Raw genomic sequence first — 23715 nt, 5'->3', positions numbered from 1 at the left:
TTGAGAGGTAGGCGGGGATGAGAGACCTCTAGGAGAACAACTCTAAGAGAATTGTCCTTCACCCAAGGTCACCCAGCTGGCAGCATGTGGAAGAAGAGTGAGGTCCAGATTAGAGTCCGTCCATGGGCATCCGGAGAGCCACAGTTTGGCCACTGGTGCACCGTTGATTTCACAGTACTTTAAAGTCGAAATCAGAAGGCCAAAGTTTTTAATCTCTCGTGTCCAATGAAAATGGAAGGAGAGATTTATAATTTTGACCTTCTGATTTCGATTTTGGACTAACAGCTTGAACCAATAGGGCTATAAGGCCCAACACACCTGGCCTTCATTATGGGGGAACAGCCCAAGAATATCTTCTGGGTGTTTTGTCCCGGACAAGCAGATAGGAAAAGCGTTCCTCAAAGACTGAAGGTTTGCAAATGCTGATCTTTTGTCTGTGTCATCCATCATGTTGCGTCTTCATCCCCTCCACCCCCGGACTGTTGAAAGACAGCTCTGCCAACAGGGAGGGTTTTCCTGGTTATCGGTTGGCGCTGGGTCTTCTTGGCCGCCTCGTCTCTTCGAGACGGGAAGAGGTTGCATAGAATGTTGTTTTAATTAAGAAGCTGGCCGGCGGCCGGGCCTGTTCTGGGGCGGCAGCCGGAGCCCCACACCCAGTCTGGGTTCGGTTCAAGCCCTGCATAGCCCTGGGCAGGCTTCGGAGGGGAGTTTACTTGTTATACTACTACTAGCTCTGTTGATAAGCCTCTTTGTCGGTGAATGCTAGTAGGCACTCACAGAGCAGAGCCATGCCAAAGAACTGCAGTTCTTGCCATTAAACGCCCAAGGTTAAAAAACAAGAAGAATCATTGGTTTTTATACCCTGCTTTTCACCACCCAAAGTAGTCCCAAAGCAGCTTACAATCACTTTCCATTCCTCTCTCCACAACCTCCCTGTGAGGTAAGTGGGACTGAGAGAGCTCTGAGAGAACTGTGACTGGCCCATGGTCACCCAGCAGGCCTCTTGTGTCGCAGTGTGGCTTACAATCGCCTTCCCTTCCTCTCCCCTGAGAGGGAGGTGGGGTTGAGAGAGCTCTGACAGCACTGCTCGGTGAGAACAGCTCAATCCGGACTGTGACAAGCCCAAGGTCACCCAGCTGGCTGCATGTGGAAGAGCCGGGAATCAAACCATGAGAGCCAGTTTGGTGTAGTGGTTAGGAGTGCGGACTTCTAATCTGGCATGCCAGGTTCGATTCTGCACTCCTCCACATGCAGCCAGCTGGGTGACCTTGGGCTTGCCACAGCACTGATAAAACTGTTCTGGCCGAGCAGGAATCTCAGGGCTCTCTCAGCCTCACCCACCCCACAGGGTGCCTGTTGTGGGGAGAGGAAAGGGAAGGCGATTGTAAGCCGCTTTGAGCCTCCTTCGGGTAGGGAAAAGTGGCATATAAGAACCAACTCTTCTTCTTCTCCCCACATTAGAAGCCGCTGCTCTTAACCACATTGGCTCTGAAGGATTTAAGCACACCAGTCACACCAGCATTTTTTGCCACATGGAGAAGAGGCTTTTTTCTGGTAACATTCAGCAGGTACATGATGGTGTTCTCCGAATCCTGGGGATCAAATCTCCCCAAACTCCACAGCTGCAGAGTGTAAGGCTAGGATGGGCCCAGGTTACAGGACAGTGGATTTGGGTTGAACATGAGCAGAAATTTCCAAATGGCAAAATCAGTTGAGAAAATGGAGACAGACCGTGGTGGGTGGCCAAGTTAGTCTGTAGCAGTAGGAAAGAGAGAGAGAGAGAGAGAGTTCCTTAATGACTAACGGAATTCGTGGCAGGGAAGGAGCTTTTGTGACTCACAACAGTTCGTACCCAGTCACAAATTTTATTCGTCTTCTACTGCTCTTTTCTACTGGGACAACGGAACCTAAGGATGAAAGAGCTCTTCCACAATGGAGTCCTTCTAGCAGAGAATGGTCAAGCCTGTTTTGGTGACCCACTAGCCTCTGAACCCCAGCTCCCGATGGCCTACAAGACCTCTTCCAACTCTGTAAACGCTAGGAAGAAACCTCAGTGGTAGATAATAAATCCAAAGAAGAAAAGGAGTTGGGTTTTATACCACACCTTTTCACTACCTAAATGAGTCTCAAAGCGGCTTGCAATTGCCTCCCCTTCCTCTCCCCACAACAGACATCTTGTGAGGTAGATCGGGCTGAGGGAATTCTGAGAGAACTGCTCTGTTAGGAGTTACCCAGCTGGCTGCATGTGGAGATGCGGGGAATCAAACCTGGATCTTCAGATTAAAGGCCACTGCTCTTAGCTAGTACACCAAGCTGGCTCTCTGGACCACCACTTCCAGAAAGGTTTTGATGACCCCTTCCAAAGCAGATATGGCTCCACAGGGTGTTTTTCAATCCGACCTTTAATCAGCTTCCAAATGGGTTTGCCTGTCACAGCTCTTCCTTTCACGGGGTGATTTGGCCAGTCATCCGTGCACCGAGTTACATCCAGGCTAGACTACTGCCCTGCGCTTTACGTGGGACTGCCTTTGATGACTGTACAAAAGGTTCAACGGGTTCAGAATTGTATTTATTCAACATTTAAAATGAGTAGGGTGCTTAAAGGTATGAATTATAAAGAACACCTCTTGCCAGTCCTAAAATATCTTCACCAGTTGCCAGTTTCTTTCCGGGCACAATTAAAAGTGCTGGTTAATTGTTTGTCAAACTCTCCCGGGTCCTTTCCCCGCATGGGCTTGTCCGCAATTAAGAGCTTTGTTTCTACTCTCTGATGTCCCCATTTCCTGAGCTTCAGTGGGGGAGTACCGGGACGCTGAATGGCGCCAAGGAAACTCACCTGTTGCCAAATATATGAGTTCTAAATGCCAGGCGAGATGTTTTTCCTGTCTGGGAAATGTAGGTTCGAATCCCCACAGGCCAAGGAAACTTGCTGGGGGATTTTGGGCCAGCCACACACTCTCAGCCTAAGTTACCTTGCAGGGATGTTGTGAGGATAAGATGGAGGGAAGGGAAATGATGTCAGCTACTTTGAGTCTTCGTTGGGTTGAAAGGCGGGATGTAAATAAAGGGAATACATAAAATAAGGATTTACATCTGTCACGATCTTCTGAAACTCATGCAGCTTGCAACCTGTGTTGCCTTCCTTTTCTGTTGGACTGTGGGTTCTGTCCCTGGATCCCATTATTCTTAGTGCTTTAATTTTTCTAAGAATTCTGCTTTGCAAATATTTATGTGTACTGGGTAGGCGCTTCCTAATACTTGAAACAGGGAGACATAAGAAAAGCTGAGCAAGAGAATGAGCAGCTGATGTTTGGGGATGGAGCCAAAGACTTGAAGAGCCCGTGCGGAGTCCTGGTAGGATCTGTGAGACCCAGGTTTGAATTCCCACTAGAGCCACAGATGCTGGGCTGGGTGACTTTGGGCCACTCACATAACTCTCAGCCTAGAAGTGGCGGCTTCTAATCTGGAGGTCCGGGTTTGATTCCCTGCTCCTCCACATACAGCCTGCTGGGTGACCTTGGGCCAGTCACAGCCCTAATAATACGGTTTTCACTGAGCAGTCCTGTCAGAGCTCTCTCAGCCCCATCTACCTCACAGGGTGTCTGTTGTGGGGAGAGGAAGGGAAGGTGAATGTAAGCCACTTTGAGACTCCTTTGAGTAGAGAAAAGCGGCATATAAGAACCAGTTTTTTTCTTCAGTAATCTCAGGGCTCTCTCAGCCTCACCTCCCTCACAGGGTGTCTGTTGTGGGGAGAGGAAGGGAAGGCTTTTGTAAGCCTCTTTGAGACTCCTTCAGGGAGTGAAAAGCAGGGTATGATGACCAACTTTTCTTCTTCTTAGACCAGCATTGTGGGGTGGAAGGAAGATCTTGCAGAAACCGTGGAACTGTTTGGCAGGTGTCAAAACAGATGCATCTCTCTTGGCAAACACTCACCTGCCCCATCAGCTACCTTCTCTCTCTCTCTCTGTGCCAGGAGAGGGGTGGGGACTCCTTGGATTGCTCACTCTCCACCCTCGGAGCTACATAAACAGGGGCAGACAGAGTGTCTCCTCCACACTCCTCAGACTTTGCATCTTGAAAACACAGGCCGGGAGAGGTAAGGCACTTTTTTGGGGGTGGGCAAGGATTCCCTAAACAGAAATTGTTTGCTGACACAACAGATGTTCCAGTAGCTAGTAAAATAGTGCCAAGAGCCAGCACGGTGTAGTGGTTAAGAGAGCCAGGTTTGATTCCCTGCTCTTCCACCTGCAGCCAGCTGGGTGACCTTGGGCCTGTCCCAGGCCTGTGAGAGCTGTTCACACACAGCAGTTCTGTCAGAGCTCTCTCCACCCCTCCTACCTCACAGGGTTGTGGGGAGAGAAAGGGAAGGCAATTCTAAGCTGGTTTGAGAGTGAAAAGCAGGGTATAAAAACCAACTCTTCTTCTTATTGTGGGGCTGGAATTAATTTGGGGGGGGGGCAGAGGGAAATCCTCAACCACCCTACTGCGCTTGCTTGCAGCTGTTTGGAATGGATGATCTCCAAAAACAGTTTCCTAACACATTGGTAACCCCCCCCCAGGGATAAATGCTTCTTATGAAAGCGGGGGAGCAGGAATCAGCTTAGACAAAGGAAGATTTATGGCTGGGGAGTGCTAGGGGCAGGACTCAAAATTAAAAGGAAACCGGTGACATTCATGGCTATGGCTATTTAAAAGACAATTCAGATGAGAGTGTTGGCGAGTAAGCCGGATTCCCTCCCTCCGGAATTAAAGTGAAGCTGAGAAGGGGCAGTAAGAAAGTGATGCTTAAATTTCTAAATGGGCAGGCACTGAAGTTCAAATCTAGTCGCCAGCTCCATCCTGGGGAACTCCTGGAGATTTAGAGATGGCATCTGGGGAGGACAAGGACCTCAGTTGGGCAAAATGCCCTAGAGTCCCCCCTCCAAAACACCCCTTTTCTCCAGGGGAGTGGAGCGGTAATTCCGGGGGATCCCCAGGTTGCACCTGGAGGATAACATCCTTAAGTTCAAACCTGCTGATAACCATGCTCAATTATTAACCAATTGAAAAAGCGCTCCTTGCATGTATTTATCCCAACAGACATGGCTGTAACAGACATGGCTCCTCCTATTTTATCCTTGCGACCACCCTGTGACGTAGGTTAAGCTGAAGTGGCACAGCTGGTCCTCCATCACCCAGTCAGTTTCATGGTTAAATTTGAATCCGAGTCTCCTCAGCCCAAATCCCACACTCCCCCCCCCCGAATGCCACATCATCTTGCCCTATGAGATCTGTCACTGGTTCCTGTTCTAAGCCTGGGGATGCAGAATAGGTTCTGGAGCTTAGATCCCAACTTTGACTTTGGGCCTAAAAGGATCTCTCCTGGGCCAAGGAAGAAACCTTCCTGGGAGAGAAGCCTTCCCCCTCTTCCCATTAGGGCAGAGAGGGTTGCGTTCCTTCCATGCTGAAAATAAGTCAATCTGGACATGCCCAGAGGCTATGTTGTTGCCAACACTGAGAGGCCAGTTTTGGCACACATGAACACTTGTCCTCTGTCCCCCTGGGCATAATTCCGATTGTGATTATGAGAGGGTGGGGGAGGCGGATTCCAATTCTGGACAGATGACATTGGAGCCTTTGAATTCATTCATTCATTCATTCATTCATTCATTCATTCATTCATTCATTCATTCATTCATTCATATTTATATTCTTCTCTTTGTGTGACTTGCTGTCTGTCCTTTTCTCCAGTTCCTCCCTCCAAGAGGCAGCTATTACAATGGCAATGAACCATCTCCTGCGACTCACTTTCTTCAGTCTCCTGTGTCTGCCGGCACTGGCCTGGGTCATTAAAAAATCCACGCAGAACGAGCCATGGAAAACTCTGGACCAGCTGTCGAACAGAGAGCTGGTAAGACACTCCATGGGAGCAGGAGGCTGGGTTGGGCTGTGCCACTTGGCAGCTGTTTGCAGAGCCAAAGGTTTGTGGGCCCTGGAGATACGTCAAAGGGTCATCAGAAGGGCAACTCTGAGCATGGGCAGAGTGCCTTTTTATACCACGCGCCATGCCTCTTTTTCACAACTGGGAAACATAAAAGCTGCATCACAGTTTGAGAGAACCAGAGCAGGCCATCTTTAGAAGAAACAAGGTGTACTTTTGCTTAAAAAAACAAAAACTGGCCCATGGGTTAATCAACTAAGATGGTGTTGATTAAATCAGGGTGCCAGATCTGGGTTGGAGAAATTCCTGGATACTTTGTGGGCAGGGTTTGAGGAGAGAAGGCCCTTCAGTGGAGTATAATGCCCAGAGACCACCTTCCAAAGCATCAGTTTTCTCCAGGTAAGCTTTTCTCCCTCACCTGGAGATCATGTCTAACAGCAGGAGGTCTCCAGCCACCACCTGGAGGTTGACAACCCAAATGAAACTTCCAGTTACGGCAACTTCTGAGTGTCTGAGCTGAGCAACAACCCACTCAAGCACATCTCCTGGGTGGTTTGTTCCTCCCCTGCAATTGCAGGTGGCATAGAAGGATATCTGGTTTGTGGCAAGCCACCTTCCGTGGTCAGAGGCCCGTTTTCAGGTTGGTGAGCCCACACAGTGCCAGTCTGAAGGGAGGTTTATGCATCCTCTCTTGAGTTTCTGCACTGGGAACTTTGCTGCCCTAACTCCCGTGCCCCACACCAAATGGTCCCCCGTATGGGAACAGGAAGAGGCAGAGAACCTGCCTGGGCTCAAACTCCAGCCTGCAGCCTAGCATGAAGCCTCCAGTGCAGAAATGGTCCTCTGGACCATGGATACTCCCTGCTGCGTCCCTGGCTGAGTGGTTTCAAAGGGCACACACTTTTATGTACACGGCAAATCATATTGTGTGGCTGACTTTTTGCTCATCTCCCCTGATCTCTCTTGTTAAAAGTCAAACGCTTTGTGATCCTATCTTGGCACGTCTCCCACAATGTGCTCTCTAATCCTTCTGATCTCTTTGAGAGCCCTTCGGCATCTATCCAGTAAACTAAGATGGCTTCATTAAGGTTACAGCCTCCAGATCGTAAGAGGCCTCCAGAGACAGTACGGTCTGCTTCTGTCTAGACTTGGCTGTCATTGCTAGATAAGAGCCTGAGTTCCTACAGAATGCAGACTGAGAATTTATTTTTATTCGAGGGGAAAGGCAAGGAGTCGGGGAGGGGTATAAGCTTTCCGCTTCCACAGAACTCTGCTTCAGCCTGCCGCCTGGAACAATACACAGTCCAAAGAAGAATGCTGTGTGACTTCAAAGCTGACACTCAGTCATAAAAACACTTTGGCCCAGGGCAATCCACAGCAGTTGTTCCAAATGCATTTCTGTACCAAAGGGGTCACAATCTCGGTAACAGATAGGAATGCCAGCCCCACCCCCTCGGGAGGGGTAGACAGCTGTTATAAGCTGTGAGAGGTGAAAATAGCTGAATGTATTATTTCAAATAGTTGCTGATCTTATCTCCAAGTAAGTGAACAGCCGAGTTTCAATCCCTTGGAAGTTTACAAAACGCAAAGACTCTCAGTTGTAGAGATGTCACTGGCCTTCTAAAAATATATGAAATCTGATAGTCAGCAGCAATATATCTTTCCCTAGAGATACATATTAGTTTGTGGAATCCCCTGGTATTACAGTTCATCTCCAGATTTCAGGGCTCAGTTCCCCTGGAGAAAACGGATGTTTGGGAGGGTGGACTCTCTGGCCTTCTACCCCACTGAGGTCCCGATCCTCTCTATACTCCATCTCCAAATTTCCAGGAGTTTCCCAACATGGATCTAGCAACCCAAACAGACACCGGGGATCCCGCAATCAGGGACCAATGAGGGAGCGTCCAGGACCTTGCTCTGAAGTTTTTTCTCTGGCTTATTCTTTGCAGTTCCTTGCTGCTCTGCAGTCCTACTTCAACAGCAAGGGCATCCACGTGGACGGAACAGTGCCTGACTTCATCTCGCCCTTGATGGAGCGGGACCTGAAAGGCCACCGAACACAGGAAGAGCGAGCTCTGGCAACGCTGGAACCCAACTCGTAAGAGTAGATGCCAAGAGGGGAGGGGAGCACCGTTCCCACATTTCTGTACTAGTAGCTTGTAAATTCAACATGGTGAACCACTTGTCTCCGGAAGAAGGCAAGGGAGACAATGGGGAAACCTTCCATGGCCATAAGAAGAGTCCTACTGGGTCAGACCAGCATCCTGTTTTCATACAGCAGCCAACCAGTGGCTCTGTGGACAAGAAGAGTGGCTTTTTATTCCCTGCTTTTCTCTACCAGGAGGAGTCTCAAAGTGGCTTACAATCGTTCCCTTCCTCTCCCCACAACAGACTCCCTGTGAGGGAGGTGAGGCTGAGAGAGCCCTGATATTACTGAGGAAGAAGAAAAGATGGTTCTTATATGCCGCTTTTTTCTACCTGAAGGAGTCTCAAAGCAGCTTACAGTCGCCTTCCTGTCCTCTCCCCACCTCAGGCACCCTGTGAGCCCTGATATTCCTGCTCAGTCAGAACAGCTCTAACAGGACAGTGACTAGCCCAAGGTCACGCAGCTGGCTGCCTGTGGAGGAGCAAGGAGTCAAACCCGGCTTGCCAGATTAGAAGCTGCTGCTCTTGACCACAACACCAAGTGGGCTCTGTGGGCCAAATCTACTGGGCTAAGTGTAAAAGAAGCCTTACGCAGTGTCCTTGATCTTCCACGTTTCCTGGCTATGGGGGAAATGCTGTTCAAACAAGTTATAAAGATGATCTGATTCCCAGCCCCAAAGACATCAAATTGGTCTCAGCCAGGGCCAGGGTCTTTTCAGCCGTGGTCCCAGGCTGGTGGAAAATATCTACCCAATGAGATCAGGGCCCTGCAGGACCTCAGACAGCTCCTCAGGGCCGGTAAGGCAGAGCTGCTCCAGCCAGATCATCAAAACCTAAACCTCGACGATCACTTTATGTGCCCCTCTTTCACTAGAGAGAACGAGGCACCCCTTTTGGAATCAGTAGGCTTTTAACTTAAATTATTTGGGCATTGGAATTTTGTATGTCAGTTTTATTGTTTATTTTTATTTATTTGTAATTACTGTAATGATTGTTGGGAGCCGCCCCAAGCCCTTGGGGAAGGACAGCATACAAATGCGAAAATAAATAAAAATAAATATCCAATTGAAGCCTCACCCCAACCCCACCTTCCTTAGGCTCCACCTCCAAAATCTCCAGGTATTTCCCAATCAAGAGCTGGCAATCCTGACAGGGTTGAGGTGTGACAAAGAAGGGGATATAATTAAGCAGCAATTATTTGGGGGATAGTTAACTATTTCCCAGATGCAGCCCCATCTTTTACATTCCCTGCATTGAATTCTAATTCGCTCTTTTGTTGTTTTATCTATTCAGGTGAAATATCGTGCCTTTGATCACGCTTATCCCAGTTCAACTCCACTTGGCGGCTCCGGGAGTCCCAGACTGACTTTTCATATATGCCGGAGACTTGTCGGTTTGAGGATCACGCTAATTAATTAATCCCCTTTGTGTCTTGAGCAACCTCATCCTTAATAAATCCTGCCTATGTATCCAGTCTTTTTGTTTCTCTGTTGCTTGCCATAATTGCTTTGCCTACCATGGGGCTGCTTTGGGACCCTCTATGGGCTGTGACTCATGAGAAGAGCCTTGGCTTTATATGCAGAAGGTCCCAGGTTCCATCCCGGGCAACTCCACTAAAACATGTGGCAATGTGAAAGACCTCAGCCTGCTGTCAACCATGAAGGGCGGGTTGGCTATAAATCTACAGTTATTATTATGAATTTGAATAGACTAGGCTGCCCTTGATGGATGGATGGTCCAATTCAGTATAAGGCAATTCCATATGAACCCAACTCTTGTGCATCTGATGAAGATGTCCCCTTGCAGAAGAGGGCGGAGGAACAAGGACAGCCACTGCATGATCAAATAACCACTCTTACTGAGACTTGGAAGAAAGAGATCAGGCTTCAAGCTAGTTTAGTCACTGCTTTCTGATGAGGTGCACACGGGTAGTCTGTGAATTACTTAGTAGTTACAGAAAAGCAGTCTGCAGAGCCCAGACTGGCCTAATCTCAATAGAGGTTCAAAAGCGGGCAGGATCAGCCACAGTAAGTACTCGGGTGAGAGACCACCAAGGAAGTTCAAGATCATGCCGCAGAAGTAGTCAATGGCAAAACCATAACTGCCCTGAGCCATATGGAAGGCCGGTATATAAAAATATAATAAATTATTATCTCTTGCCTAGAAAGCCCTATGACAAGATGGCCAAACTGTGGCTCCCCAGAAGTCCATGGACTACAATTCCCATGATCCCCTGCAAGTATGGAAATTGTCATCTATGGACATCTAGAGAGCCAGAGTTTGACCACCTCTACTTACCCCAGCTTGAATATTTCAAGAGTTACTCCACAGTCAAAAGGTTGAAAAAAGCTCCCCTAGAGACTGCTGAGGCTGAGTGTGGAAGACACCTGCTTTGTTTCCAGAAGGTCCCAAATTCAACCCCTGGCAAAGGAACTCAGATAGCTGAAGTTCGGGGGGGGGGGAATTTAGGTCCAATGGCACTTTTAAGACCAACAAAATTAATCCTGGGTATACACTTCTGTGTGTTTAAGAACATAAGTAAGAGTTGTATTAAAATAGCAGCCCACAAATCAGATTGCATACAAACTAGGGTGCAGTTCACAGTTCCCAACCTCTTCCTTTGATGCAACTTTGAAAAGTGCAGGATTTTTGTCCCAAAGGAGTTCCATAGGAATAGTTGCACAGATCCAGGTTGGGAAACTCCAGGCGATCTGGAGGGCAGGGACGTCAGGAGGGTGCTGTGCCACAAAGTTCACCTCCCAAAGCGGCCACTTTCTCCAGGAGAACAGATCTCTGTCCCCTGGAGATGAGCCTTAATTCCGGGGGATCTCCAGGCCCCACCTGGAGGCTGGCATCCCTGCACAGAAAGGGCCATTCCCACCAACTACACCCGCAGTCCCTCCTGGCTTTGCACCTTCCTGTTTCCTGAGCAATCAAGTAGAAGGATTCCTGTCCCTAATTATTATTTTGCCCAGAAGGCTTTCCAAACGAATTTTAACACAGTTCAGTCCAGGCATGAAAAAACCCCAGCCTGATTGGCACCTCCCAAAGACCCGCCCCTCAGCCCCCTGACGCACACACGGAAGCCCGCCCCTTTTCAGTTGGCCACGCCCCCTGCAACCTCGGTTCCTCCCCCTCTTTTTGACATTGCCGACATGATAAAACGCTCTCTGTTTTACTCCGAAGCCATCCATGTGGTTTTCATTTAAAAAAGAAATCGACATGAATTTTTTGGAGGGGGCGGGCCGTCGGGCAGGACGCACTTCTGGTTAGAGTGGGAAGCGCTTCCGGGTCAGGTGACGCCTCAGCTGGGTTTGCCCAGCAGGTAGGAGACCCTCCGCCCCCTTTTCTCAGCAGCCTCGGAAGGGGGAGGATTTGGGGGGCGCTGAAAGGGAGGGGGGTCAGTAGGGATGATTTGCATAGAAACCCCCCCCCCGGTCCTTTGCAGGCTGCTGCTTCCTCGTTTCAGTCCCCAGCAAAGGCATTCCCACGCATGCTCTTTCCCTAATGCAGAGACCCTCTTCTTCTCCCCCCCACCTTTCCTTTTTTGCAGGGCCACGTGGGGTGGAGGAGGGGGTGCCTTCAGGAGGGAGGGCTGGATTAGGACTAGGGAGGCTCAGCCACGAAACTGACTGGGTGCCACTTCAGCCTCGCCTACATCGCAGGATTGTTGTAAAGATAAAATAGGAGGAGCCATGTCTGTTACGCTGAGCACCCCTGGATAAAATATGCACGCTTTTTCCGTTGGTTGGTAATTTCATGGGTATGGCTAACAGCAGGTTTGAATCTCAGGATGCCAGCCTCCAGGTGGTGCCTGGGGATCCACTGGAATTTCAGCTCCTCTCCAGACTGCAGAGATGAGTTCCTCCTGGAGAAAGTGCCTACTTTGGAGGGAGGACTCTGAAGCATTGTGTCCCACTGAGATCCCTGTCGTCCCCAGGCTCCACCTGTAAATCTCCAGGAGTTTCCCAATCTAGGTGGAGGGTGGGGACAGGACAGGAAATGGAGGCGGGAAAAAGAGGTGGTTTTTATACCCGCCTTTTACTACCTGAAGGAGTCTCAAAGTGGCTGACAATCGCTTTCTCTTCCTCTCCCCACAACAGACAACCTGGGAGATAGGTGGGGCTGAGAGCTCTGGAAGAACTGCTCTGTGAGAACTGTGACTGGCCAGGGTTACCCAGCTGGCTGTTGTTATGTGGAAGAGCAGGGAAGAATCCCAGTTCTCAGGAGTAGAGGCTGCCATTAACCATTACATAATGCTGGCTCTGAATGGGAGTTTTTGAGAGGAAAGGAAGGCTGGCCAAGAGCAGGAAAAGCTGCATTGTTGCTAGTATTCAGTCAGACTCAAAAAATCCTTTAGTACACTGTTCCTTCAGGGAGTTCTGGGAGGCATACACTTTCTCCATTTTATTATCACACCAATCCTGTGAGGTAGGTGAAGCTCAAAGAAGGCAACTAGCCCAAGGGTGCCCAATAAGTTTCAGGTATCTCATATCCTAGGCTGGCACTGTTAACCACAGTGCCAGTGAGGTCTGCCAACTGGTGGTTATAGAACCGTCATCGAGATGGGACACAGAGCCTAAAAGGAAAAATAAATGTGGGCCAGAGGGGAAGGCAAAACCTGTAGGATTGAGAGGAGAAAGAGTTTTAGAAGCAGAAAGATAGAAGTGGCATAAATATATGATGCGGTTAACACGCACTTGGCTATATTAAAGGCCTGGCAGTATTCGGGGGCTATTTGAGTAAAGGGGACAGACATGTACATGCCTTTGGTGGCATATTTTTAATCCTCCATTTTAAAAATCCTAATCCTTTGATGCAATTTAAGACTCCCAACAGCTGGAACCCCAACCATCAAGGAAGAATATTTTGTAAAAGTTGGTGATGAGTGGGACGCTTTGACAAGTCCCCTGAAAGCAGCAAATGTAAATAACATGTTGGACATGAAATAGACAAGAAATACAAAATGTGTTTAGGTTTATCTTTTGACTCAGTACGAAGCCTGCTGTGCTTGAGCCATTGAGAATATAAACCATAGAGACAAGGTTTCTTAGAGATGGTACAGTGTCATGGTTTGAGTATCACACTAAGATCTGATTTGAATACACGACTCTGCCATGAAGGTTTACTGGGCAACCTTGCAGGATTGTTGTGAGGCTAAAATGGAATAAAGAGGGAACAGTGTAAGCTATCCTTCCTGGGAGGGAGGGAGGGGGAAACATGTACTAAGGAAAAAATAAATTTTGGAATAGGGAGTTTGAGGACCCTGAGAAGAATGTTTATCAGACACACACACCCCTTTCCCCTTCTTTCTGCTGCCTCGCCACCTTCTTTCCAGCCACCGAAAAGTTAAAATATGAAGCGAAGGAAGGAAGAATTCCTGGCTGTTATTCATTGGCATCTGTTGAATTGCCTATTAACCAATGTGCCTAAGGTTTGTTAAAAAGCAGAAGAAAAGGGGGCAGGCAGGGCTGGACTTTTAGCCAGAGAGAGGATTGCAAACACATGCTTAAAAGATGTACTTCAGCCACTCATTGTATGTCACCGAGTAGTAATCTCAGGGATCTCTCAACCTCCCCTCCCTCACAGGGTGTCTGTTGTGGGGAGAGGAAAGGGAAGGCGATCGGAAGCCGCTTTGAGACTCCTTCGGGTAGAGAAAAGTGGCATATAAGAACCAACTCTTCATCTTCCCACCAAGGTTCTTTAAGTGGTATAGTTGGCTTCACTGCAGCCTTGTGAGGTGACCAAGGCTGGTGAGCCTCCCAGTGTGATGGGGATCGAAACATGAGATTTCTACCTCCAGTCTGGAGTAATTCTGCTTTGCGGTCTAGAGATTGGGAGCTGCAGAGACTGAAGCAAAGGTCGCTGTATCCTTGTATGCCTATTAACTTTGCTTCTCTCTCTTTCTTTTTTGGCACCGCCTCTTGCCTCTGTCCTCCTTGCCGGGCAGCATGTCAGTCTTCCGCTCGGGCCTGTTGGTTCTGACGTCTCCGCTGTCGGCGCTTTCCCTCCGCCTGGTGCCCATCCTGGCCTCCGCGGCTCGGCTGGTCCAAGACACCCTCTATGTCCACCTGCAGCCGGGGCTCAGCTTGACCGGCTCCACGCAGCCCCGCTCCACGTACGTCCCGGCTTCCTCGGAGGTGTACACTCTGATCAGCAAGCTGTACGCGGACGCGGACGTCCACACCCACCTCAATGTCCGGGTGTTGCTCACCAACATCCTCAACCAGGGCGCCACCCCGCCGGCCCTTGGATCGGTGCAGAATCTCTCCCAGCCACCAGAGGTGGTGCTTACGGACTTTGAGACTGGGGACGGGGGTCAGTCCAACCCGGTCAAGCAGCGCCTGGAGCGCTACGCCACCAGCTGTTACAGTTGCCGGCCCAATCTCATCTCGGTTTTGTTATATCCGGAGTACGAGCTAGAGACCCCTGATGGGGAGCTACCCTCGGAGCCCGAGACTGGTTCATACGCAGAGCCTCTTGAGAGCTACAGTGACGTCGTCGTGGGGGGCACCTTTGACCGACTTCACAACGGCCACAAGATCCTTCTGAGCGTGAGCTGCATGCTGGCGGAGAAACGACTCCTGGTGGGGGTCTCAGACAAAGACCTCTTGGAATGTGGGTCTCTTTGAACCGAGTATGGGCCTTCTCCAGGCTCCCCCAAAGCTGTTCAGAAAAACCAGGAACCTTTGGGGGAGCACCGAAAGATATTTCGTGTTCTTTGGCTAGAGCTAGGGAAATCTGAAGCTGTCATTAGGGCCTGGAAAATCCCCAGACAAGACAAATCCTTCAAGGCCTGGGAAAGTGTGTTGACTTGAAACGTTTTCCAGCCTTGGTGGAAGTAATTCTTCCCAGTTAAATATATTCTCAGAGCACGAGGGAAAAATATTCAGATTTCCAGGATGCAAGCGCTAGAGCCAGTGGGGTGTAGTGGTTAAGCGTGGTGGCTTCTAATCTGGTGAGCTGGGTTTGATTCCCCGGTCCTCCACATGCAGCCAGCTGGGTGACCTTGAGCTGGCCACAGCACTGAGAAAGCTGTTCTGACTGAGCAGTGATATCAGGGCTCTCTCAACCTCACCCACCTCACAGGGGGTCTGTTGTGGGGAGAGGAAAGGGAAGGCGATTTAAAGCCACTTTGAGACTCCTGGTAGAGAAAAGCAGCATATAAGAACCAACTCTTCTTCTTCTAATCTGGCGAGGAGGGTTTGATGCCCCATTCCTCCCCCACATGCAGCCATCTAGGTGACCTTGGGCTCGCCACGGCACTGATAAAACTGTTCTGACCGAGCAGGAATATCAGGGCTCTCTCAGCCTCACCCACCTCACAGGGTGCCTGCTGTAGGGAGAGGAAGGGAAGGCTCACAGCTGTTTTGTTGCCAACCCGAGGTCACTTAAGGAGCATGGTCCTTTTAGCACAGTGTGTTGTCATTCTTGGTGCTGGGACAGCCACAGTTTGAATAGCCCTGAGTGAGGTGGTTAATATTTTCCCCCTTGCTCCACTCCCACCCCCTGCAGTGAAGATGCTGAAGGAGCTGATCCTGCCCTACAAGCAGCGCGTCACTCAGCTGAGCGAGTTCCTGGTGGACGTCAAGCCCTCGCTGCAGTACGAAATCGTCCCCCTGACTGACCGCTTCGGCCCGTCCATCACCGACCCCCACCTCAAGTGCATCGTGGTCAGCGAGGAGACTCTCAAGGGCGGCCTGGCCGTCAACAGGAAGAGAGCGGAAAATGTAAGTTTCTTTCTTTCTTACATTTAGATACCGCCCTCCCCTAAGGCTCAGGATTTGGCAAAAGGTGTTCCCTCCAGTGCAGCCTGGAATGGGTTTAAACTACGTGTAGAGTGGTACCTGCTAGGTCAGAAATTTTTTCACAGTCAGAGTAGTTCAGTCGTGGAAGCGGTGAGCTGGTTGGAGTTCATGGATTTTGGTCTACTCTAGTTGCTATATATTCCATGGGGGGCAGTTACTATACAACTGGCAGCTTGGCTTTTAAAATTCTCCCTGAGAATGGAGGTTGTGTTTCTGGTCATCAATAAGAGTAGCTGACCATCAAGAAGCTGTTCTGCCCTATGTGTCGTTTGACCCTGTTAGTGACATCCTGGGGCAGTGATTTCCATAGGGCGCAGTTTGCACTGGGAATCATAGCATCATAGAGGTGGAAGGGACCATACTGGCCATCTAGCCCAACCCCCTGCTCAGTGCAGGATCAGCATAGAGTATCCATGAGAATTATCTGTCCAGCTGCTGCTTAAAGACCACCAGCAAGGGCGAGCTCACCATCTCCTTAGGCAGCCCATTCCACTGCTGAATTTCTCTGGCTGTGATTATTTTCCCCTGTTATCTAGCCAGCACACATAGCTTAAAGCCGTTACTGCAGGTTCTATCCTCTCTTCTTGATCCGGATGAAGTCTTTTCTTGATCCATATGAAGGAGATTCTGAAGGTGCACTTGTACATTCCATTAATATAGATTATTTTTGTCAATAGTAAGTCTTGTTGGAACATCACCTGAAAGATGTACAGATTTCATACTCAATCATCAAAGTGATTTACTCTTTTACTTGCCTGCTTATAGTCATTTAGATTTTATTGCAATATATATATATATATATATATATATATATATATATATATATATAGAAAATCTACCAATAAAATCAATAGCCGAAAAAAGAATCAAACAATATAAACAAAGGTATGGAAATGATTCAGATCCCAATAAAAACCAAGCACGAAAAGGTTAAAAATATTAACTCTCTGAAGGGGTATGTTTGGCTCCAGTTTTCTTTGCAGCCAGTGCAAACGATGGCAAATTATAATGTATGAAAGGTTTGGTATTTGATTACAGAACTATCAATTTATCTGGGTCAGTTTGAAAACTTTGTCCCAATAAAATATAGTTTAGTCCTTGGTTCCAAATATAGAGGACGATCAAAAACGTAATGAGAAAGGTCTTCAACAGCATATTCTCCACAAATACGGAAGCGAAGGGCTAAAGGTACATAGGAGTAACAACCAGGAAGTAAGGCTGATGGTTTGAAAATGCAAATGGGTAAAAGCCATTTGGAGATTTTGTGATGAGATGGAAACTAAGTAATCAGATCTGAAATAAACATTTAAAAATCGCTTTATCTATGCCTGCTTACAGATGATGTGCAGATCTGTCTTGGCAAATACTACTGCCAAGACAATCCTTCCATGGTAATTTTAGATGCAGAGGGCAAACCTTGGGTGGAGGATAAAAGGATAAGCCCTTCCCGTTTTCTTCTTTTCTTCCTTCCCCATTGCCTCATTCTCTGGTACAGGGGCTGGCTGAGCTTGCTGTCCACGAGATCTCACTGGCCAGAGATGTCCAGCACAGCAAAAACGAGGAAGAAAAGATCAGCTCCTCTAGCCTGCGGCACAGACTGCTTGGAACCCTGCTGCTCCCCCCACGGGTGAGGAAAAGCTTGTGACAGTGAGTTCCACAGGGTAGATTAGTGTGTGGCTTCCTGCAGGTGGATCTCTTGGAGGAAGCTTAGTTCCAATAATGGGGGGAGACAATACATAACGCCTCAGAGGATATTCTGACTGTCATGCCTTTGCTGGCTACCTGTTTTTTGCCCAGCCCACAATCCAGGTCAGTCAGGATCCTCCCTGTGACATCCCACCGATTGTGTCTCTCCCTCTGCCTTCTCACTTTCCTGTGCTACCTGAATGGGGATGGGAGAATTAGAGTTCCTTTCAGGCAAGAGGAATAAAGTTATTTGTCAGCGGCCAATATGGGACTCAGAAAATAGTCAGAGAGCTCAGCTCTCCAAGCGAAGACAATTCCTCGAGGGGAGAGGAGATGGAGCAGGAAATGTGTCTTCCTTATTTCTCATTTTCCTCGCTTGTGCGTCGCTATTGCTAGCTTTTCCACATGCATTTTGCTCCCCCTAAGGGTCAGTATGATATTACATCACTTTATGTCATACTTGTTATGTTGAATGAGCCACTAGGGCAGGGGTGGCCAAACTGGCTCTCCAGATGTCAGGGAGCTCATGGGAATTGTAGTCCATGGACATCTGGAGAGCCAGGGACTCATGGGAATCGTAGTCCATGGACATCTGGAGAGCCAGGGACTCATGGGAATTGTAGTCCATGGACATCTGGAGGGCCATAGTCTTGGCCACCCCTGCTCTAGAGGGAACAAAACACATACAGAAAAGACTTCCCCCACCCCAACCCCAGAATAGGGGCTCATAAATAAGGAAAATGAGAATAAGGAAGAGCCGAAAGTTCATGCATTGGAATGTACAGGTGGAAGAATGGCACATGGGTGGCTACTGTGGTGTCTGAAGGTCAAGCACCTCAGAATGTTGAGGGAGAACTGGGGAGAGAACACTCATATTCTGGAGAGTTCCAAAATAATGCTTGTCTCTCTTCCTCCCCCACCCCACCCCCCAGAAAGATTCCTCTCTTCCTCCCTCCCCTTACATCATTGGCCTGTCGGGGATATCTGGCAGTGGCAAAAGCTCCATCGCCCAACATTTGGCTCATCTCGGGGCTTTCCATTTGGACGTGGACGCCTTGGGACACGACGTCTATGCCCCTGGAGGTCCTGCGTATGATCAGGTGGTGGAAGCGTTTGGAGAAGGTATGGTTCACCAATGAGGGAAGGAGTCTTCTAAAGTCCTGGCATCCAGGGAAGGACAGGGGTGGTAGCATGAATGCTAAAAATATAAAAGGTAAAGGTCTCCCCTGTGCAAGAACCATAGAATCCTAGAGTGGGAAGGGGCTAAACAGTCCACCTAGTCCCACCCGCTGCTCCACGCAGGATCAGCCTCAAGCATCCAGGAGAAGGATCCGTCCAGCTGCTGCACAAAGACTACCCGTGAGGGGGAGCTTCCCACCTCCCAAGGCAGCCGATTCCACTGATGAACCATTCTGACTTCCCCCTATGCATGGAGTTTTTTTTCTGCAGAGAGTTCTGGTGCACTGGATGCTCAGCTGCGTTCCCCTCGCTTGTGTTTGCAGATACCTTGAAGGAAGATGGAACGATTGACCGAGCAGTCTTGGGGGCCAAGGTGTTTGAAGATCGGGTAAAGCCAGCTGGAGTTTTTGGGGTCAATATTTAACCCGGGCCCTCGCGCCCCTCCCTCCTGCTCCTTTCGGCCCTCCGCTTGTTTTGTTCACCTTTGAGCCGCTGACGTCCGCCTGCCTCTCTGGTTCTCCAAAAAAGTGAGCGTAGCCCTTTTGCCTCCTTTTCTCAGGGTGTTTGCCCTGGGTTTTGTGGGTGAAAGGTAGGGTGGGGGAGTGGTGCAGGTGGGGACAGACTCTCACCATACTGTACGGCTTGAACTGTAAACAAGGAGTTCTGCAAATGGCAGCCAGACGTGCTGGGAGATCCCCAAGAGAATGCCTTGGAATATTACTATATTATTATTATTATTATTATTATTATTATTATTATTATTATTATTATTATTATTATTATTATTATTATTATTATTATTATTATTATATTTAGATTTATTTTCCGCCACTCCCTAAATGGCTCATGGCGGGTCACAATGTCTAAACCCCCCCCATCAAAACCCCCGTTAAAAGACTTTAAAATACTCCCAACATGGCAGAAAACCCCCATTCCTAGCCCCTATTACTAAGGAGGGGTGGAGGAGGAGGTCTGACGATGTTCATTCCGAGCCCGAAGGCCCGGGGTGGGGGGCAGTAGATCTACCTCGCCGACCCCAGCCTCAACCATAGACCTGGCGAAAGAGCTCCGTTTTACAGGCCCTGCGGAATGCTGAAAGCTCCCGCAAGCCCGCAGCTCACCCGGGAGCTCATTCCACCAGGCAGGGGCCAGAACCGAAAAGGCCCTGGCCCTGGTTGAGGCTAGGCGCACTTCCCTAGGGCCGGGAGCAACCATTCTCCATCTTTACATCATGGGGCAACCCAGGGACCCCGTATCTAAAAGCCTGCCGTCATCAGTGCATGCTCCAGTCCACCCCCCTGGCCCCGTTTGGCCCCCGGCACTTCTTCCCCCCCCATTCCTTTAGCGGACCCCCTGAGCCATGTCTGCTTGAGATTTCCCTTTTTTCAAACCTCTCCTCCAGCCCCGACCTATCTTGTTCCCTCCTGCCAGGAGCAGCTGAAGAGGCTGACCGACATCACGTGGCCGGTGATGGCTCAGGTGGCCAAAGAGAAGATCAGTGAGGCGGCAGCACAGGGTGAGGAGGGAGGGTCTTGGGAGCCCCGGGGGCCACAGCAAGAAAGGCCGTGTTTAAGGGGGCTTTCTGGGACTGGGGGGGGGACTGTGGAGGCTGGTCCGAAGGAGTCTGCTGAATGTCATAGCGTATCCCAACCCCTTTCCACGTGGTTGGCTGCTGCCGGTAGGGGCAAACAGGGAACGTCGTGGCTTCACAACACGAAGGGAACTCTCTTAGTTTTTGGCGGTGGGTGGGGGCGGTGGTGGAGATGTCTGGCAGCTTCCCAAAGCATACCACCCAGTTTGGCCCCCGAGAGGAGAAGCACACGGCAGCGTCAAGAATCCTGCATTTCCTCTTTTAGATGGAAGGGAGGGTGGGAGGAAGCCGCTTCCCCTGTCCGCCTTGATGTTTTTTCTCAAGCCGCTGATCTCCATCATGCAGGAGCGACCGTGTGTGTGTTGGATGCAGCCGTGTTGCTGGAGGCCGGCTGGGAGGACATGGTGCACGAAATCTGGACCATCATCGTCCCGGAGGAGGAGGTAAGCGCCGGGTTCTCTCTGAAAAACGCAACTAGTGCTTTGCAGTCGGCAATCCAGCAGCAACCGGAAAATGTATGCCCCCTCCAAGAAATCATTGTTATGTAGGACAGTTTGTGGGTTTAGATTAGTCCTGAGCAGATCTGGGAGAAAAAAATTGGTCCATATTTCTCTCTGACAACACCTCTCTCTCTCTCTCTCCCTCCCTCGCTCCCCTTCCCAGGCCATCAGACGCATCCTCATCCGAGACGGCATAAGTGAGGAGGCAGCTCGGAAGCGCCTGGGGAATCAAATGCCCAGCAGCCAGCGCGTGAAACACTCACATGTGATTCTTTGCACAATGTGGGAACCGGAAGTTACGTACGAGCAGGTAAGAGGCTTGGGGTTAGAGCAGGGGTGGCCTAACTGTGGCTCACCAGATGTCCGTGGACTACAATTCCCATGAGCCCCTGGCAGGGCAACTGGCAGGGGCTCATGGGAATTGCAGTCCATGGACATCTGGAGAGCCCCAGTTGGGCCACCCCTGTGAATCTACCCTTCAAAGCAGCCTTTTCATCCTGGGAGAACTGATCTCTGGAGAACACTTGTAATTCTGGGAGATCTCCAGGCCTCACCTGGGAAGATGGCAACTCTAGTAGCCAGGTGCTTCTGGCTGCCCCCAAAGCTTCTGTCCCAATGAAGGGGCTCATGGGAATTGTAGTCCCCGGACATCTAGCGAGCCACAGTTTGGCGACGCCTTTATTAGAGCATCAGTCTAGTTTCCCTGTCTCTGGAGGATGGGCATCTTCATTTCTGCACGTCTCACCCCGTATCACCATTGACCCATCTCTTTCTGCCACCCCCGAGAAACCAAGCGGTGTCCTAAGTGTACCCTTGCCTTAAAAAAAATAAAATGGCTTCGCATGGCCGATTCCGACCTCCAGTTCCCCCCCTGAATAAGCACCCGTCTGTTCTTTGCAGGCGGAAAAGGCCTGGGCCCTGCTCCAGAAACGCCTCAAAGAGGAATAGACCCTGAATGGCAAGACGGTGGGGGAATTGCCTCTGCACCCCGCTCCCTCTGCACTGCCCGAGTGGAAAAGCATGCGCCGGATGGGTCTCGTCCCGAAGCAGGGATCACAGATGAGGGTGCCGATGAGGGAAAGGGAGTGCAGGGGTTGGAGCTGCATCCCCCGAAGGGAAGAATCGGACCGCCTGTTGAGCAGGCCAGAATCGTCGTGAAGTGTCCAAGCCAGGCTCGGGTTGCATGAGCTCGTGGGGGAACAATGTTTTAGCGACTGTGCCACATGGTATTTACAGACGAGGGTGCCCAAAGGTTGTGAGGGTGGGGGCTGGCTGTATTTTGGGGGTGGCTGCACAGCTTTTGTCTCCCCCCCCCCCTACGCCCTTTGCTCTCTACATGCGGTGTGCCCTGCGCAGAACCTATACATAAACGCAAAATCTTTTGACCAGTCTGTCTCTTTGTGGTGCATCTCACTTATACCCCTGGTAGGGGACTTCCTGCCTGGCGCATCGCCCTCTCCTTTGCTGACCCACCCCAGGGCAGTCCAAGGCATTCGGACCAACCCAGTGATACGCAACCATGCTGAGCTTTTGCATCCCTCACAACTCTTTGTCAGGAAGATGGAAGAGGAGATGGAAGAAGCGAGGGAAAAGTAGGTTTTTCAAGACATCGTGAACTTGAGGCCCTACGAACTAAACTAGACACCCCGCATTTTCTGCCCTCAATGACAGCTGTGCATTTCCCTCAAGCGGACACTCACATGCGTAGCATCTCATGCACTGATGTCACAGCATTTCCTATTCCCTTTGCACGTGAGATGGTGATTCAGGGGCGTAGCCGTGTTGGTCTAGACGCAGGGGTAGTCAGACTGTGGCCCTCCAGATGTCCATGGACTACAATTCCCAGGAGCCCCTGCCAGCAGGGGCTCCTGGGAATTGTAGTCCATGGACATCTGGAGGACCACAGGTTGACTACCCCTGCTCCAGAGCTTGCTTTCTGGCTGATGTTACCCCCCTTGCCCCCCAAATGAAGTTGCATAGAACCTGAAGTAGCCCCATGTTTTGAGCAGCTGCAGCTCAATAAACACGGCCTTGGAAATGGGATAAAGATCCAGCTTTAATGCGCAGTTCCCAACTCTTCTTCTACCTTCCTTGGAGAAATAATTAGGACCTGTGGTCTAAACAGCTAGATCCTATTATGTAGCATCCATACTGCTCAATGTGTCATGTGCAGACTCGCCATGCTCAATCCGCCTTGAGTCCCACGCAAAAGGTAGACTACAAATAACATAAATATTCTATAAACTTAGCCAGAGACCAGTACCTAGGCCAGCAGTTCTCAACCTGGGGGTCGGGAGCCCTGAACTACGTTTTCACCGGGATCAGGGCAGGGCAAGCAGCTTGGCCGGTGGGGGGGGGGGGGGTGCCATCCACACAACAGCCTTGCAGGGTGGATCAAGATAAAGCTTTTGTCTGTCTGGAGCAGCGGAAAAGCGCGAGATCGGCATGGTGGGACTGGACTGAGAAACACCAGGGAAAAAAACAATTTATATACAATCAGAAACAATGGATCTTCACGCCATTGTTCTATTTCGGTTTAATTCCTGTGAAAGAACCCTTGCATAATTTTATGATTGGGGGTCACCACAACAGGAGGAACTGTATTAAAGGGTCGCAGCAATTAGGAAGGTTGAGAACTACCGACCTAGACCAACATGGGGCTAAAATGACACCTTCCACTGTACGTAAATTGAACGCAACATGGGAATCACTCAGTGCATGTCTACAGAAAAACCAAGTACACCCTGAGCATGGATAGCACACATCTTCACTGGTGAACAGGGCTGAAGCTCACCCCTTCCTCTAGAAGGCTGTCTTCATAGTTTGAAAAGACACACACAGAACAATACTTAATAAAGAATTGTTTTTTCTTCCTCCCTGTTCATT

At 49.7% G+C, this 23715-nt stretch overlaps 2 protein-coding genes across 4 annotated transcripts; both read left to right on the top strand.

The window, feature by feature from the left end:
• Positions 1–1295: 1295 nt before the first annotated feature.
• On the top strand, positions 1296–9521 carry LOC143825747 (uncharacterized). Its single transcript, XM_077314039.1, has 5 exons — positions 1296–1568; positions 3840–4096; positions 5731–5890; positions 7870–8018; positions 9359–9521. The coding sequence occupies exons 1-5, from the start codon at positions 1533–1535 to the stop codon at positions 9360–9362; spliced, it is 606 nt and encodes a 201-aa protein (XP_077170154.1). The 5' UTR covers positions 1296–1532; the 3' UTR covers positions 9363–9521.
• Positions 9522–11211: 1690 nt separating this feature from the next.
• On the top strand, positions 11212–22214 carry COASY (Coenzyme A synthase). 3 transcript variants are annotated; one of them, XM_077314155.1, is made up of 10 exons: positions 11212–11390; positions 14016–14683; positions 15581–15795; positions 17369–17500; positions 18492–18681; positions 19062–19126; positions 20170–20254; positions 20675–20772; positions 20993–21139; positions 21730–22214. In XM_077314155.1, the coding sequence occupies exons 2-10, from the start codon at positions 14017–14019 to the stop codon at positions 21775–21777; spliced, it is 1647 nt and encodes a 548-aa protein (XP_077170270.1). In that variant the 5' UTR covers positions 11212–11390; position 14016; the 3' UTR covers positions 21778–22214. The 3 variants fall into 3 exon arrangements, with proteins under 3 accessions (XP_077170270.1, XP_077170269.1, XP_077170268.1); XM_077314154.1 differs by lacking the exon at positions 11212–11390 and adding an exon at positions 13360–13499; XM_077314153.1 differs by lacking the exon at positions 11212–11390 and adding an exon at positions 13545–13601.
• The last annotated feature ends 1501 nt before the right edge of the window (positions 22215–23715 follow it).

This window comes from Paroedura picta, chromosome 16 (genome assembly GCF_049243985.1).
Source record: "Paroedura picta isolate Pp20150507F chromosome 16, Ppicta_v3.0, whole genome shotgun sequence".
Lineage (NCBI taxonomy): Eukaryota > Metazoa > Chordata > Lepidosauria > Squamata > Gekkonidae > Paroedura > Paroedura picta.
This window is presented reverse-complemented; position numbering and strand designations above follow the sequence as displayed.

Coding starts and splice junctions, on each gene's coding strand:
- LOC143825747 (XM_077314039.1), top strand. CDS start 1,533: ATGGAGAAGAGGCTTTTTTCTGGTAACATTCAGCAG. Junction 1,569..3,839: donor TTTCTGGTAACATTCAGCAG/GTACATGATGGT, acceptor TCTTCTTCTTAG/ACCAGCATTGTGGGGTGGAA. Junction 5,891..7,869: donor AGCTGTCGAACAGAGAGCTG/GTAAGACACTCC, acceptor TATTCTTTGCAG/TTCCTTGCTGCTCTGCAGTC.
- COASY (XM_077314153.1), top strand. CDS start 13,582: ATGTACTTCAGCCACTCATT. Junction 19,127..20,169: donor CCAAGGTGTTTGAAGATCGG/GTAAAGCCAGCT, acceptor CCCTCCTGCCAG/GAGCAGCTGAAGAGGCTGAC. Junction 20,255..20,674: donor CAGTGAGGCGGCAGCACAGG/GTGAGGAGGGAG, acceptor TCCATCATGCAG/GAGCGACCGTGTGTGTGTTG.